We start from the raw sequence: 17,842 nt of genomic DNA on the forward strand, positions 1-17,842 counted from the left end.
GTAACCCATGTTATACGATACATGTATATACATAAGTTGGTCCAAGTTATGTTTTATCGTATATTATAGGTTAAGATAAGATTCATTCCTTAAATATGTTTAAGGTATAAAATATTTCTTTTACAGTAAATAGACATTTGAGCAATAGTTTAGAGTACATATTACATATATACTACTTGCTAGTCCATTATTTATACACTGAATTGACGAGGGATTATCCAGATCATGACAAGGGGCATACGGCGGGTGTGACCGGTCGGCAGGGGATGCCTACTCCTCCATGGTACCTCATCCCATCTCTGATGTTTAGCAGGTCCGTGTTTGCTCTGCTCCTGTTTTGTATTGTTTTATGAACTTTTGATCTTGAATACTGTTCATTATCTCCATATGTTCCATGTACTGAGTATACAGAATTGATTTAGAATTATATATACCCTTGTTTCATGCAGTGAAGTTTTTTTTTTTTTTTTTTTTTTTTTTTTTTTTATTGCCCCATCACATGTCCAAGTATATAATAGTGCCAGGGTTGGGGCCCTGGGTTCACTAAATAACATAATACACATATATATTACACAATCATAATGTGACAGGACATTTTTTTCACATATCATTCACACACCTTTCGCTACATAACATGCATATGATTATATTTATAATAATATTTATCAACTGAAATCTTAATATAATCAGTGAAAAGTTGATGTACATCTGTAACTGCATTGTTTTTTCAAATATTTTACTCATATTAAAACATTATCAAATTCCATCGTTTTTTAAAACTGTCCATTTCCCCATTTTTCTTATAGATATATTTTTCACAATTAAAATAATACATAACCTCTTGTTTGACCCTCTCAAAAGATGGTACACATTTTTTGCATCTATTTCTATAAATATGCTTTTTTATTATACATACTACTAAATTGAATATATTGTTATATTTATAATGTTTTCCCAACAAAACATCAACTTTGTTTAGAGATATATCAACTCCAAACTGTTCTTTCATCCAATCTAGTACATTTTCCCAAATTTCTGCAACACACTCGCACTCCCAAAAAAGATGACAAAGTGTCTCTGGATGTTTCTTACAAAAACTACATAAATCTGAGTCAGTAACACCAATTTTGTGTAAATATGTATTTGTAGCTAAAATTCTATGTACAATTCTATAGTGGAACCATCTTAACTGTATATCATTTGTTATGTTAAAAAACAGAATGTTTTGTTTTTTCCACCAAAATTCATCAACATTAAGTTCTAAAATGTTTTCCCATTTCATTTCACTTCTTGGTTTTTTGTATTTCTGACTAATAAAAACATCATAGAAATCTCTTGCACCTTGTTTGCTTTTTGTTATTGTTTGTAAGAATTTTGGGAAGGAAGGTTGATTTCTTTGAATTATATTATGATCATAATTCAACTGTAATTTTCTAATACAATTTGTTATGCCTAAAAACTTTGTAAAAGGTGTTTTTAAATCATATTGTTTACAAAAGTCTTGGTATCCTAACAAAGTCCCATTTGTATCATAAAAATCAAAAACAAATTGTATACCTTGTCTCAGCCATGACTTTTAACAAACACTTCTGTTGTTTATACATATTGATGGATTATACCATATGGGACTTAAAATAGATGTTTGATCATCAATACATAATCTCAAATCCAACAATGCTGAAAAAACATCATTCCAGAAAACATTTTCCGTATCTTTCTCAAGTTTTTTTGAAAAATCCCTACCATAGATAACTAAATATTTAATGTCAGGAATTAAATCTTTTAGCAATTCTTTCCAGGCTGATTTACATGAACTATCAAACAATCTGCGAATCCATGTAATTTTTAAACTTTTACAAAATGAATCAAGACATGTCATTCTCATACCACCGTTTTCATAACTTTGGCATATAATATTTTTAGCCACCCTAGCCGTTTTGGTATTCCAGATATAATGAAAAAATATAGCTTCAATTTCTTTGAGTTTTTCTTTAGAAGGGCTCGGTAAACTAATTAATAAGTGACTAAATTTAGGTAAAAGCAAGGTTTTTACTTCTGTTATACGACCTGCCGTTGATAAATGTCTTCTAGACCATGATGATATAAGCTTTTTGACAGAGTCAATCTTTGGCAAAAAATTCAAATCAAACATAGTGTTTGTGTCTAGATCTACACAGTATGCTATACCTAACACTGTAAATGGTTCCTGTGACCACATCAAGTTTTGATATTTATCACACAAGTTATCATCAGTATGAACAGTAGATCCAATCCTAAAACATTGAGTTTTATCATAATTTGGCTTCAGTCCAGAGAATTTGGAATACTGATTGACTAAAGACAAAGCTGATCTAATTGAGTCTTCTGAACCATCCATTAATAAAACTGTATCATCAGCATATTGTAGTAGTTTATATTCTTTATCTTCAATAACAATGCCCTTTATTAATTTATTATTTCTAATCATAATTCCCATTATTTCTGCACATAGTAGGAACAAGTAAGGTGAAATTGGGTCACCTTGCCTACAACCTCGTCCCATTTGGAAAAATTCAGAAAAAATACCATTTTGAATAACACATAACTTAAGTTCTCTAAACAAAATCTTTATCCATTTTAAAAAATTCTCACCAAAATTAAAAAATCTGAGTACTTTATAAATAAATCTCCAAGAAATAGAGTCAAATGCTTTCTCAAAGTCAATCAATAAAACAAGACCTGAATGATCATTCTCTTTACAATAATGTATGATGTCATATAATAACCTTGAGTTTTCACCAATATATCTACCAGCAAGAAACCCTTTTTGATTTTCATGTATTACTTTTGACAGAATTGGTTTCATTCGATTTGCTAAGACACTAGATAAGAGTTTATATGTAATGTTCAATAATGTAATTGGTCGCCAATTTTTTAATTGTTCCCTTGGCTTATTGCCTTTTGGTAGAATAGAAATAATTCCAAGCATCTGAGTATAAGATAATTGACCTACTTCATAGCTGTAATTAAAGGATTTGAGAATATATGAATTAATATCTGTCCAAAAAAACTTGAAAAATTCTGCTGTAAAACCGTCAGTTCCGGGTGTTTTGTCGTTCTTAAAATTTTTAAGAGCTTGAAGTATTTCTTGTTTTGTAATTTCAGCATTTAAAATGTTTTTCATATCATTATTTATTTTAGGAACCTCAAAGTTTTGGAATAAGTCTTCAAGATTTACATCATCAAGCTCCTGATCTTTGTTTTCATATAATTTTTTGTAAAAGTTCTTTACTTCTTCTAAGATATCTGCTTGCTTATTTACATATTTACCATCATTATTGATTAAATTGCTAATATTTTTATTGACATAATTTCTTTTTTCTAAGGCACAAAAATATTTTGTAGGTTTCTCCCCATCTTCTATCCATTTACAATGACTTCTTAACAATAGCCCCTTCAATTCATATTTTCTAATTTCCTCTAATTCTGTCTCAAGGTCACTTATCATATCTAGATAAATTGACAAAGGGTAATTATTATACATATCATGTAAAATTCTAAGTTGATTTCCAATCTTTGCTTTGTGATCCCTCCTTTCTCGGGTCAAATTTGCAGATAATTGTATTGCCATATCCCTTATTTTCATTAATAGAACATCAAGAAAAAGATTATCTGGTATTCCTAACATTGATTCATCAATACGATATTCATTATCCGTTTCCCTTATAATTTTTTTAACATTTGTCACAAATTCTTTGTTTCTCAATAAGGAATTGTTAAAACGCCAGAATCCCTTTCCACGTTTAAATTCATTAACAGTAATATCTAATTCTATGATAGAGTGATCAGTCCTATAGCCTGGCATCATGTGAACATCATTTATAATTGATAAGAGTTCCTCTGATACTAAAAAAAGTCAAGTCTAGCCTGTTTTACTGGGTTCTTCCTACTCCATGTATATTTTTTAGCATCTGGGTTTTTGATTCTCCAAGGATCTACTAAATTGAATTTTGATTTTAATTTTTCAATTTCAAGTTTATTTTTGGGATTGTTTTCTCTAACATAATTGTAACAGTCTAACTGGTAATCTTGTACTACATTCCAGTCTCCACACATAATTATAAAGTCAGTATCAAAAAAATCATCCATTTTATCACTTATTTCTGCTTAAAATTTAGGATTATCAACTTCCCTTACTTATGCAGCAATATACCTTCATCACCTGCATACGGAGTATTTATATCTCAGTTGATTCGATATGCAAGAGCATGCTCTGCGTATGAACAGTTTCTTAAACGAGGTAAATTATTGACAAGCAAGTTGATGAAACAAGAATATCAACAGTCTCGTTTAAAGTCATCATTTCGTAAATTCTATGGTCGATACAATGACCTTGTCAGCAAATACAATTTATCATTGAATGAAATGCTGAATGACGTTTTTCATACCAATTGTTAGTCCATTATTTATACACTGAATTCACCACGGATTTTTTCCGTTATATCCTGATTATGACAACGAGCACACGGCGGGTGTGACCGGTCGGCAGGGGATGCTCACTCCTCCATGGCACCTGATCCCACCTCTGATGTTTCGGAGGTCCGTGTTTGCTCTGCACTTATTTTGTATATTTGTTTAATGGACGTTGAGATTGAATACTGTTCGTTATTTCCATATCCTTCCATTGTGACCATATAAATTAACCAAAGTGATTGAGTACTTGTTATCCACCATTATATTTGATATAATGAAATTCCCCTCATTATCACTATAAACTTTAGAAATTTTTATTTCATTTGTGTTATTAAAAAGGGTTAAAGTCCCTCTTGCATCTGATTTTCCTGAGCTGATGAGTATGTCATTACCCCATTGGGCATAAACTGATTTTTTCTCTAATTCTGTACAGTGGGTGTCTTGTAAACAATAAATAGATGATTTAAAATTTCTTAAATAGTTTAGGACATCCTTTCTTTTCATAGAATCATGTAAACCTCTGCAGTTTACAGAAGTAATTTTTAACTTAGTCATAGATTACACTACACAGTTGAATAAAGGCAAAAAAATATGCATGTTGCATACTCTCCATTCTTTCACACATATATCAAAAATGAAAAATACTTCCTGTATGGTAACAAAACAAATCAAGAAAATTCATGTATTACATCGCATTGGGTCTTTTTAATTTAACTTAGCCACCTAAATAAGATAGTGAACCGTAGTTCTCTCATAGAAAAAATAATAATAAATACAAGCTCCTCTATGAACTTCTACCAGTAATCTTTGTAATCTTTGTTGAAATTTAGGTATTTATTACATTAAAAAGAAAAAACCAATATGTCCCCATGTAATTTATACAGCAAACCATAAGCTGCCAAACAAATATATATCCTGAGACATACTACATGTAGATATGTTACAAGTTATCAACTATGACATAACACAGTAGTTCCAGATAACGATACCAAAAATTCTCAATATTTTACAAGTTATTAACAACTAAGGCATAACTCTGAATTTTACAGATATCATCCAAAGCTCAAAACACTGGTATTTTACTTTTAAACAACTGCAGCATACCTTAATATATCTTTCTAATAGCATCTAAAACATACTCATTATTTGACAAGTAAACAACACGATACCAACTGTAGCATAACTCAGCACTTTACAGATATACAAAACCTTCACCATATCATACTCCTACAACCTGTCATCTCCTGCAAATAATCTTGTTCTTATCTAGATCAATTAGAAGGAATCACTAAAAGCGAGCCATTCTTTTTCTCCTTTTTGTCGATACTCCAGAATCACATCGTCTTTCGTTTCACGGATTCTCGTCTTCATTCCTGATTTCCTGAGTTCATATGCCTTTTGAGCCAGTTCTGCCCTCTTTCTCTTCAAATGCACGGGTAGATCTGTTCGTATTGCATATCCTTTCGGTAGGGTAGTGTTTCTGGCATGATTTAGTATCATATTACGGTCCTCCATAAGAACGAATTTAACAATGACTGCTTCTGGTGCCCCAGGTTTGTAACTGCTGTTGGGGTTTTTTGGAACCCTATGAGAGTTTTTAATCATTATAGACTCTGCTGTTGACATGCCCAATTTTTCACTCAAAAATTTCACAATAACCTCGTTTGAAACTTCATTCTCTGCTTTAGGAATGAGAGGTTGTATTTCCGAGATCTTAACTCTTGGTATGTAATATGATCTTGCAGTTCTTTTAAAGAAGCCTCAAGAAGGCTTACCTTTTTACTTTGGGGTTGTATAACCTCTGTGTTTAGCTTTTCTAAATCAGTTAATCGGTCATCTTGGTTTTGAAGCGCTGTTTTCATATCAGTTATCTCCTCCTTAATAACGATCCTTAATAACGATCAGCGTTTCCTCAACTTTTTTGTCAAGCGCAGTAAGCCTCTCGTTCATTGAACTCTCCAACTTCTGTATTAGATTAGAGAAAAGTTCCTTTAACTCTTTATTTGACACCTCATCATTTTGCGCACTCTCCTTCTCTGTATCTTTTCTCTTCGGCATCTTGCACGAGCTTCCCGAATTTCCTTGTGCAAAGTAGTGACTTACAGTCTGTTGCATTTAACAAAGAGGAAAATACCTGAAATTCACCTAAAACGAATGTCTTCACGTAATTAAGAAAACTATCTGCAATGCCTCGTATCAAATATTAATGTTCACTTAGGAAAACAGAAAAAACGACCCTCTGCTCCTTCTCACTTCACGCCATTTGCGCAGCCACACCGGAAGTCTTCATGCAGTGAAGTTAATTATATATACTGACTATTGAAAGGAGATGAGCTAACAAGGCGTACAGAATACCCATAGCTTCAGATATATAAAAATCATATTCAATTTGTAAAAATAGAATCTAGAGTAAATTTTTCATTTTTGAAATTAAACCTTTATTGTATGCCAAAAAAAAAAATTGGCCACCCCCCCCCCCCCCCCCGAGATAGGATTTTCGAGTTTGTTCAAAATCCCCCCCCCTTTTTTTTTTTACTTGTCAACTTTTACAGGTAAGTAAAATTTTTTTTCTTTGGTCCCCCATTCCACTTTCAAAAACGATGCTACGTGCCTGTAAAAAGCACTATTTGTCGAATCATTTAAAAAAGACAGTTCCAATTTAAATTTATATACCAGGATCTAAACAATTAAAACAGAGCAGATTTTAAGAATTACGATTGATATACAATGACTAAAAATTATTCCTTCCCCCAGCCTCCACTAAATTCTTTACCCCCGAGTGCCACACACTTAAATTGAAGTCTGTGTCCTTTATTTGAGGTGGAATTTTCCGAAACATTAGAGTGTCTGGGGCAAAATCATATCTAGAAGTCCCTCACATAAGTCAAATGAAGCTGAGTGATATAAAAGGGAACAATTTTTACAAAGAAACAGTCAAATTTGCGTTGCCGCATGCTCTTACCAGATATTGCAGAAGTGTTCATGTATTTCTAGGACAAGTCCCGAGCTTGGAAACGAGTAACAGTAAGCTGGGATATCACTGTGTTCCGTCGTAAGTGAATTTAGGATTATTTTCATCTCAATCACTGTAGGAAAGCTAAACAGGTCAACGAACATTGCAAATTCCGCTTCGAATTCCTCACCCCCGGGTGGCACCATTCCGCGCCCCCATATGTGGGGTTATGCACGGTGATTAACATTGTTTGTAAAATTTCGCAAAATTAATAATTGTATGAAAAGTTGCTATGATGAAAATATTTTTCTACATTCCTTTTAAAAAGATTAAAACCATTTTCAATTTAATGCAAATTAGAAAGTTCTAGCAGAATTAATTTTTTTGGTTTAATTCGTTAGTTTCTTTTGTAAAACAGACCCAGATACTCTTGAAAGTAAGAAAACGAACTGATGCTATAAAACTCTATACGTAAAGATACAGTCATATATACCTCTTTCAATTGTATTAAATAGGCACAACGTGGTGCTAGCACTGTGGTATAGAGGTGTAACAGCATAACCTATATCGTTTTCATTGTAACCGAACGCTTGCCAATACACCGAGGAAGACATGGCTTTCGAATTGTTGATTATTGCTGGCTTAGGTAGTCCTGCAAATTCACACAATTTTAAATATGTCAGTTTGCAAGTGTTCTGCAGTTATAATGATCAATAAAATTATTACCTGAATTTGAACATATACAATTTTGGACTGTTTAGATGGGAGACATCACCAATTATCACCAATTATCAGGTCTGAGTAGGGTTGTCACCCGAGGGCCAGTTAGGTATAGTAAAAATACGTTTATAACGAACATGCATTAAATGAATTGACGTTTAAAGTGATTTCAAGGATATAAGGAATTAGGTTTAAGAAACAAAATCGTCCATCGCCGGCACTTCGTTATGAACATGTTTACTGTATAGAGAATATTCAAAATAACACTCGTACACACCTGTTGTACCAGAGGTATAAATGTAGCAGACGGGACTGCGTAAGGTGGTCCCCTCTCGGTGTACCTTAGAAAGAGCCACAGGAAGGGTACGAAGAAGTACGTCGTCCATGGCAACGAACTTTGACGGGAGGTCAGTTTGTCGCTTTCCCTGAACATATATTTTAATGTCGGGTAAATCGTTCAGTATCTCTTGAATCGACTCTAGATGGCCATCTCCTGTCATAGAATGAAAGTTAAATTAGATTGCATGTACTTATTGAATTAACATCAAAATGACCATTTTTATTGATATAATACCTGAGCCAATGATGAGCACGGGTGCGTCGCTGACCTTGATGGAATGTATGAGTGGATGAGCCTTTAAGTGGTAATTAATAAAAGCTCCTACAAGTCCTGCCTTCTGTAGACCTACAGTAGATTACATGGTTTATGTCATTATAAAAGTGTTAGTTTTTTTTATGGAAAGTCGTTTGCTCAGGAAAAATTATGTGTCACCTAGAAATGTCCATACAAATGCAGGTTCATTTTCTATCATCATGGCGACTGAAGAATCCCGGGGAAGGTTCCATGATGCAGCAAGATTTGCCACTTTATTGGCCATGGTGTCGACAAATTCGTACGAATATTGTCTATCCTCAAAAATGATGAATGTCTTTTTCGGTAGTTTGACCACATTCTCTTCAAACATATCCAGAACTGTCCTTCCTTTGCTAAAGTTTTCGCCAATCCTTTTCAGAACTTCCAAAAATACTCTAATTGTCTTGATATCGTCACCAATCCACGGAAATAATGTCTTCCAGGCTGCATAGCCTGCGCCACCCATCCCAGAGACCAGCAGGAGGGCTTTTTGTCGTCCGGACATCTATATGCAAGTAAAATGAAATTTGAAATATAAAATACTCAAAATGAAATATTTCAACATTTTTTTTTTTAGCTTGAATTATAAATTACTAAATTCTATTCAATTTAAACTCTCTGATATTTGCTGCACATTTTGTTCTGTTTAGAACGATCTGAAATTGTAAGCTTTTTTTGTTACAAAATTAAAAAGAATTGTCCATATATGTCCTAAAGTGTCTTGCAAATTGTGTACGGTTCTTAATCATCAGAAACTGAAAAAGGTTTCGTAAATCAGTACTATTGAGAAATATGTGTATTATTTAAATATGTCTGTATATTTTTTTTCTATACATGCGTACAAATATGGCGATTAAATCTGCTATATTTGTTCTACACAGCTGTTTTTCACAGGTAAATAATTCTGTGCTAATTGTCCCTAGTGAAATAGTAAGTCGTGGTAATTCTTCCCCAGCAATTTTCTTTTTTCCATCATGTCCCATTTCGGAACTCTTCTGGCTTTCAGATTTAGTTTCTCGGGAAGCGGCTGTTGTCGCGGGGAGCAATTAAATCGTTTTTGTCATCATAGCCATTTCAATTCTCAAAATTTAAAAAAGAATTTGCATGAAATTTTGAAATTGCATATTTCCATCATAGTGTTATATTTTCTATTCTCGTTTGATTTGGATCTACGGTATCCATTTGCGCGAGATCAGGAAGAACCGTAGCAATTTATGAAAAAAAAACCTTAAACGACCAAATCAAGAAAGCTAAGTCTGAGTTGAATAGGAATCAATACAATACTTTTACTATGTATGTAATGAGTTTAAAAAAAAGACAATGGTGGCAAACTGGCTGTGTGATAAACGTGTTGATTTCTTTCGATCTGGGGACATAAAAAGTTAAAAACTTGTTGCTGGTGGACAAGCTCTATATACAATTCAGACTAAACGGACTGACACGCTTTCATGTTGATCAAAATTAGAAATACGATTTCGTTACACGTTCACCCGGAAGTTGACATTCAAAGAACGCCAAAGAGGCTTAACAAGGGACATCAAAATATTCCAAACGCATTAATTAATTGTTAGTGAAATTTTGCACATTTTATGCAATGCACAACTTACCTTGATGACCTTTTTAAAAAAAAATTAAATAAAAAGGCTAGCTGGTCAGAATACGAACCGATAGCGGGTGCCTGTCAAAATTTAGGTCGTGAATATTCACCTGTTATCTTTCCATGTAAATACCAAATTGACAGTGACATTGCATTTATAAATTTATTAACACATATAACATTAGTAACTTAAAATGCATTATTACCACATGTTTAAAATATTATTTACTCAATATAAAGATATATGTTGATTTTTGGAAACAAAGTTGTTTTTGTTTGTCAGTTATAGCGAGGTTGAAATACCTATCACATACTGGCCTTCCCAAAAGTGTAAGTTGAACCTTATTTTCCGGCATTAGAGCTTCTACATTTCAACTATTGGCCACGACATGAAAGTAGATGTACGTATGAGGACATCCAAGTGTCTTTTTTCTAGGACCACACAATCCAAGTGAAATTTATATTCACTAATGCGACAACGTGAGCTTATAAGCAGTATAATTGTTTATAAGTGTGAACATGAAATTTAACCTGATCTCGCGCAAACGGATACCGTAGATCTATGTCAAACGAGAATAGAAAATATAACACTATGATGGAAATATCAATTTAATTGAAAAAGGTTTTCAATTTAATGATCAATCTGATAAAATAAATCCAGTAAACAAAACGAACGGCATACAGGGCAAACATAACGTCTGCATATCAGTTTAGTCTTCAGATATAGTCAAATGTTTAAATTGTTTATGCTAGTCCAGGAGACAGACTTGGTAAGTTTGTGATATTTCTCAGAATTAAAAAAAAATGGCTCAGATGTCCCAAAACACGCTTCATTTACCCATACTGTACATGAACACATGATAATTATTCTAACAATTACCTAATAAGAAAATAGGGCTCACGACGGGTGACAACAGGGGATGCTTAGTCCTCTTTGGCAACTGATCCTACCTTTAGAATACCCGTGGTTATCCCCTGGTCACTGTCTCGTTTTGTCGGAAGTTTTAATGAGATCGATCACTGTTCGTTCACTTTACTTTTTTTTTTTATTTTTAACATGTTGTTAATCAAATACTCAAAATACTATATCGAATTTTTAGCTAATATATAATAAGCACCATCACAAGAAATAAGTTGTTCAAACAAGTTTTCATTAGAATATAGACGGTATTCGAAAAATTTTTTTAAAAAAAGGGAGGGGACAAAAAAATGTTTCTTTACTACTTCTTTCTTTAAGTCGCCTGCTTGGCGCAGTAATTAGATCTGTTGCTAGAGAAAGGCATAGTAGGTATATGATCCTTACGTCGCTGGCTCGACATGGAAAAAGTCCTTCGGAAGAGACCATATAAACTGAGGTCCCGTTTCACAGAGGATGCTGCCATGAAAAAATACTTCACTGTTTGTACAGTAGTAAAGATATATTTTCGAAATCTCTTTGTTACCATGGCAACATTTCTTAAAACCAAAACCCGATACAAAAAATTTTGTATCCTTTTTAAAGTCAAAGAACTTCGTTTCGTAGCAATCAGAAACTGCTAAAGTGTATTGGATTTATCTCTCTTAGTACAGTCTTCTTATCAACTGTAGCAGAAGTAAAATAATTTCAAAACGCTTTCAATTTTTTGTTACCTTCACTTTTCACACTAAAAAGTTGTTTTTTTTTTTTACTTAGAAACATGAAAATGGAATTGATGTCAATGAGGAACCCCGACATCCTTTTACTACCGGAATTAACTTTAGGATATACTTGTGTGAAGGATAAGAGTGATATTTAAGTTTAAGTAATTTTGTTGACGACTCGCTGATCACATTATTATTTCTTTGTATTGCCTACAGAGCAGCAGGCATGCTTATGAAAATTTCCTAAGATGTGTCTTAAGACGTTTCTTACGATATTTCTTACTAGGACATATCTTAGGAATATCTTAAGATGCGTCTTAGGGTGTAAAACGAAAGCATCTTTGGAATATACTAGGTTAAGATGTCGTAAATTCCATCTTAGCCATTTTCTTTTGTTGTAAAACAATATGTACAGGAAGTTTTTATTTAGTTTCCATAATAATATACATATGTACGTAATGGAAGGGGGGGGGTCGTAGAGGAAGTTCCTCCTTAGTTCTTAAAAGAATTTAGATTTGTACAGGCATATACATACATTCACAGGGTACAATGTTTGTGTTAATTTATTATGTCATATGTTCATACATATTCTCACCACTGTACAAAAATTAAACTTTTGAAAGGAAAGGGGGGGGGTGAGAGAAAGAAACAGCTTCATTTTGAAATTTAACATGGGATTATACAAGAGAAGCCACTGCTTATTCACTCATGTCCGAGCTATGTTGGAACCGGTCCGTTTTGATAGATCTTTTGGGGGTCCCTATTGTTCTTAGATACAATCACAGGGGCCTGTAACATACTGTATTTGATTTTACGTAATCACTATATGTATACAAAAAGAGAAAGGGAAACAACGTCAGCTCGAATTTACACAGGGTCGATCTCGGAAATGACTCGTGTTTTCAATAAAATACCTTGCAGTTAGTGAAATAACGTCTGGGATCATTCAGTAATAATCACTCTTTAATAAAAATACCATCGTGGTCATTTAAGAATCGTGTAAAGTCGTGTTTTGCAGATCCGATATCCTGTCATGCAAGTGATGTAGTTTAAGTCGTCCACTAAATTCGCTAAACATTGCATCCAATATTTAACGCGAGATGTGATTGGTCAATGGTGCTTTTCTAGAACAGATCTGACCAATCACGCTCCGCCTTTTACCAATCATGGGTTTTTCCAAAATGTCGTCTGTTCTGGGCTCGAGCCTCTCTGTGAACGAAAAAAGCTACCGTATTTATTCAAATCGGAGATGTTGTACCTTTAAATTGCAATTAACAAAAGAAAAAGATGATTTTCGTGAACGCTGGATCTTTACTTTGTGTTTTCCATCTCCGGAAAGACTTCAAAACTGGAGAAAATGTGCGAATTTTGCCTCGTTTTAGTGGACGACTTAAAGTACATCGACTCGCACAACGGGATATCGAGTTAGTATTACCCAACTTAAACGCTATAAAAAGTAACGAGGTTTCTGTTTTATTAAAGAATATTTATTGTAGTATGATTTCTAGTTATAATTTAATTGGCTACATTCTTTTTTCTATGAAATACGAAATATTTCCGAGATCGACCCTGTGTAAATTCGGGCTGACGTTGTTTCCCTTTCCTTTTTTGTATATATAAAGTGATTATGTAAAATCAAAAACAGTATGTTACCGGCCCCTGTGGATACAATGTATTCCACTACATGAGAAGAACAGCATTCGGAAATAATTTGCACGTGTCAGACATGAGCCGTAAAAGAAACCCAAACTTTTCGGAAAATGAACTGCAAGTTCTTCTTGATGAGGTGGAAAAGAATAAAACAGTGATTTTTTTCAAAACTCTCTAAGTTGGTTTTGAATAATAACAAAAAACGCGTGTAGGAGCTTGTATGTGAAAAAGTGAATGCTTGAAACTCAAGCGATCACGTCAGAACAGTAGAAGAAGTAAGGAAAAAATTCTCGTCTATACAAGTGACACGGAAAAGAAAATCACACAAAACCGCAGAGAGTCTACTGGGACAGGAGGAGTGAAAGCACCTTCTACCTGTACGGACCTTACACCACTTCAAGAGAAAGTATCAGGGATTTGGAGGGCGTTGATGGTGGTATTGATACAGCAGAATGCAGCACCTCTAAAGGGAGTGAAACTGAATGTAAACATCCTTTATGTAAGTGTATCATATGAAAAAAAAATCCCTGTATCACTTCAGATCATGGTAGCACTGAGGTATATTATGTACGAGTACAGGGAATGCGAATGACCTCATTGTGGGTCGTTCAATATTGTGTTGGAACATTTGACAAAGACTGACCATCAAAGGCCTTGAAAGTCTGTACTTAAAGGTACTTGGACACAGATTTGAAGTTAATTTTTTCTGCATAATATCACGAATTATATATTTTAATAGCATTTCACATAAAAATTAATTAAAAATATTACTTCATTAAAAAGATAGTAAAACTTTATATTTTTTGGCGGGTTTGATTGACACATCCTTGCGCTATCACAAATTTTAACTTTATTCTTAATCCTTAGGAAAAGTGGCAATCTTGTTGTGTATTATTGAGAAATATTAAAACTTAAATCCAGAAATATAATTTTATTCAGAGTAGAAATGTTAGAAAGCAAAACTCCTTCACAAGTATCGTCATTCCGTTGTATACAGAGTTTAGCAAATCGAGCACACTCGATCGTGTTATGTACACAGTTTTTGTAAACAAAGCAAGAGCCTGTTATTGTTTGGTGTTTGTGCGTTTAATCGCCACAGTCTGCTCACCACAACTGCACGGACTGACAATATATTGTGTGCTTGTTTTGCTTTCGAACATGTCTACTCTGAATTTTCTGGATTATAGTATTAATATTTTTCATTAATACACAACAAGATTGCCATTTTTCCTAAGGATTAAGAATAAAGTTGAAATTTGTGAAAGTGCAAGGACGTGTCAATCAAACCCGCCAAAAAAATAAAAATTTTAATAACTTATAAATGAAATAAGATTTTTAATTAATTTTTGTGTGAAATGCCACTAAAATATATAAGTCGTAATATTATAGAGAAAAAATAAACTTCAAATCTGTGTCCAAGTACCTTTAAGGACTATACGTTCATCTGACTCTTAGTCAAAAGGGTTGTCCCTGTCCCTAAATATCCTATCCCGTCTTCGAAGCCGTCTCTGTCTGTCCACCCACAGAACATACGCCATACTTGTTTACAACTTAGGACATCTTACTCTCTTAAGACATGTCTTAGGACAAGCTCGTAGTAGTCCTAAAGTTAGGACTATCATTAAGAACTCTCCTAAGATAGGACAGCTTCGTTGGCCCCACTTAGGATTAAGATATATAAGTTCGTCCGTAGATATGTCTTAGTCCTAAGATAGCTTCATAAGCATGCCTGCAGAGCGACAATACCCGGCGTCTGGCTGGCTGTCAACTCCTTACTTTGCGACTCGTGAAGCATTCGCTCTCACCAATTGTATCGCCCGCGATTTACATATTTTTGTGGGGTCGTACTTTCCAGGTTTAAGGAAAAAATATTGATTTGTGGGGATTTGAATTCGTTGTTTAGCAAGTAGTAATGCTTATGAAATTCTACATTTCATAATAATAATAATAACTAGAAACTCTTGTTGCTACAGCAACAAAGAAGGTCTTCCGTTTTCCTCTATTTATCTGCATGAATGAGCTTTTATCTCTATGTTAGAATAGGCATATAATATTTTAAATGATTTCAGGATAACGAACGGCCGTAGGTATACCTTACCAAGATTCTTTACTTTACTTAAGACAATTATAGTCTTAATTACATGTACAAAAATCATTTTCAATTATTTCATCACTTTCTGTGACGACCGGAAGTGATGGCGGACACATTTAATCCTATATTAATTGCCCAATCTTCATCGATTATTATTCATATAAGTTAAGTGTCTTGATCTGTTACAGTTTAAGAGATCTCGTAATATTTCTTCTCATTTTGAGGACAAGAAATCTTGTGACCGGAAGTAAATTTTTGGAAAAATATTTGAGATTACTCTAGACATTTCAGTCTGAATAACATGTCCTAAAATCATGTAAAATAAAATGTTTATTGGATAGTATGATACTAAACTTATGCAGTTTTTTTTCATAGCCGGAAGTTGTCGTTTTTGTTTCCAGTGGGACTGACGAAACTACAAATAAGATGCTATAATGTATTACTAAGAAAGATTCCATAAGAAAAGTTGAAATTTTTGATTTATTTGTTCACTTCCTGTGACAACTGGAAGTGACGGCAGACAATGTTAACCCAAATGGTTTTGCCTACTCATCACAATATATCACTTCTGTAAGTTTGATGTTTTGTTCTCTTACCGTTTACGAGATCTAGTTTTGATAACTTCTCATTTTCAGGACAGGAAATCACGCAACCGGAAGTGAATTTTACAAAGATATTTGACGTTACTATACACAGTTGCAGTCTGAATAACATTTCCAAAAATCATTACAAATACTTCATCTATAAAAAATATTTAAAGGAAAGAAAAATACTCAAATTAAGTAGTTTTTCTCTTATAACCGGAAGTTGTCGTTTTTTGTTTCCGGCATTACTGACATATTTCAAAACTTCAAATAAGATGCTATGTGATGCAAAAAAGTTTCCATAAAGAAAAGTTGAATTTTTGGATTTCTTTGATCACTTCCTGTGACGACCGGAAGTGACGGCAGACGATCTTATCCACCATAGATTTGCCTACTCATCAAGATATACCACTTCTAAAAGTTTGCTGTCTTAATCTTTTACCGTTGACGAGATCTAGCTATGATAACTTCTCATTTTGAGGACAGGAAATCACACGCAACCGGAAGTGAATTTTTCAAAGATGTTTGAAAATACTGTAGACATTTCCAGTCTGAATAACATATCCAAAAACCGTTACAAACACTTTATCTGTAACAAATATATATTGGAAAGAAAAATACTCAAATTATGTAGTTTTTCTCTTATAACCGGAAGTTGTCGTTTTTGTTTCCGGTGGGACTGCTATATATTGAAACAACAAATAAGATGCTTTAATGTGATGCAATAAACTTTTCATAAAAGAAAAGTTGAAATTTTTGATTTTTTTGACCACTTCCTGTGAGGACCGGAAGTGACGACGGACAATGTTAACCCACATGATTTTGCTTTCTCATCAAGATCTACCACTCCTATAAGTTTGGTGTCTTCATCTCTAACCATTTACGAGATATAGCTATAATAACTTCTCATTTTGAGGACAGGAAATCACGCGACCGGAAGTGAGTTTTACAAAGATATTTGAAGTTACTGTAGTCATTTGCAGTCTTAATAACATATCCAAAAATCATTACAAATACTTTATCTATAAAAAATATTTATGGGAAAGAAAAATACTGAAAATATGCAGTTTTTCTCTTATAACCGGAAGTTGTCGTTTTTATTTCCGGTGGGACTGATATATTTCGAAACTACGAATAAGATGCTATAATGTGATGCAAAAAAGTTTCAAAAAAGAAAAAGTTGAAATTTTCGATTTCTTTGATCACTTCCTGTGACGACCGGAAGTGACGGCGGACAATGTTAACCCAATTGGTTTTGCCTACTTATCAAGATCTATTACTCGTATAAGTTTGGTGTCTTAATCTCTTACCGTTTCTCAGATATGATTCGGACAAAACTTTTTTGAAAAAGACGGAAATCGATCATATCTGACGACCGGAAGTGAGTATGAAAAACTGAAAACTGCAATTGCAAGATATTTCCACTCTCTATCATCTCTGAAAATTTCATGAGAATCCGTCCAGCCATCTCTGAGAAATCGTCGAAACAAAAAGGGAAAAAAATAATAATAATAAAAAAAAGACTAGAAACTCTTGTTGC

At 33.5% G+C, this 17,842-nt stretch overlaps 1 protein-coding gene across 1 annotated transcript in view; it reads right to left on the minus strand.

The window, feature by feature from the left end:
• LOC134245057 (long-chain fatty acid transport protein 6-like) overlaps positions 1-17,842 on the minus strand; it is a 43,298-nt gene that overhangs the window by 14,695 nt on the left and 10,761 nt on the right. Inside the window, exons 2-5 of the mRNA XM_062727314.1 lie at positions 8,898-9,264; positions 8,700-8,810; positions 8,403-8,618; positions 7,899-8,057 (exon numbers count right to left, since the gene is read on the minus strand). Coding sequence (XP_062583298.1) covers positions 7,899-8,057; positions 8,403-8,618; positions 8,700-8,810; positions 8,898-9,264 — 853 coding nt within the window. The remainder of the gene's footprint in view (positions 1-7,898; positions 8,058-8,402; positions 8,619-8,699; positions 8,811-8,897; positions 9,265-17,842) is intronic.

Source organism: Saccostrea cucullata, unplaced genomic scaffold (genome assembly GCF_032062105.1).
Source record: "Saccostrea cucullata isolate Sc308-1 unplaced genomic scaffold, CSIRO_AGI_Scuc_v1 ctg494, whole genome shotgun sequence".
Taxonomy (NCBI): domain Eukaryota; kingdom Metazoa; phylum Mollusca; class Bivalvia; order Ostreida; family Ostreidae; genus Saccostrea; species Saccostrea cuccullata.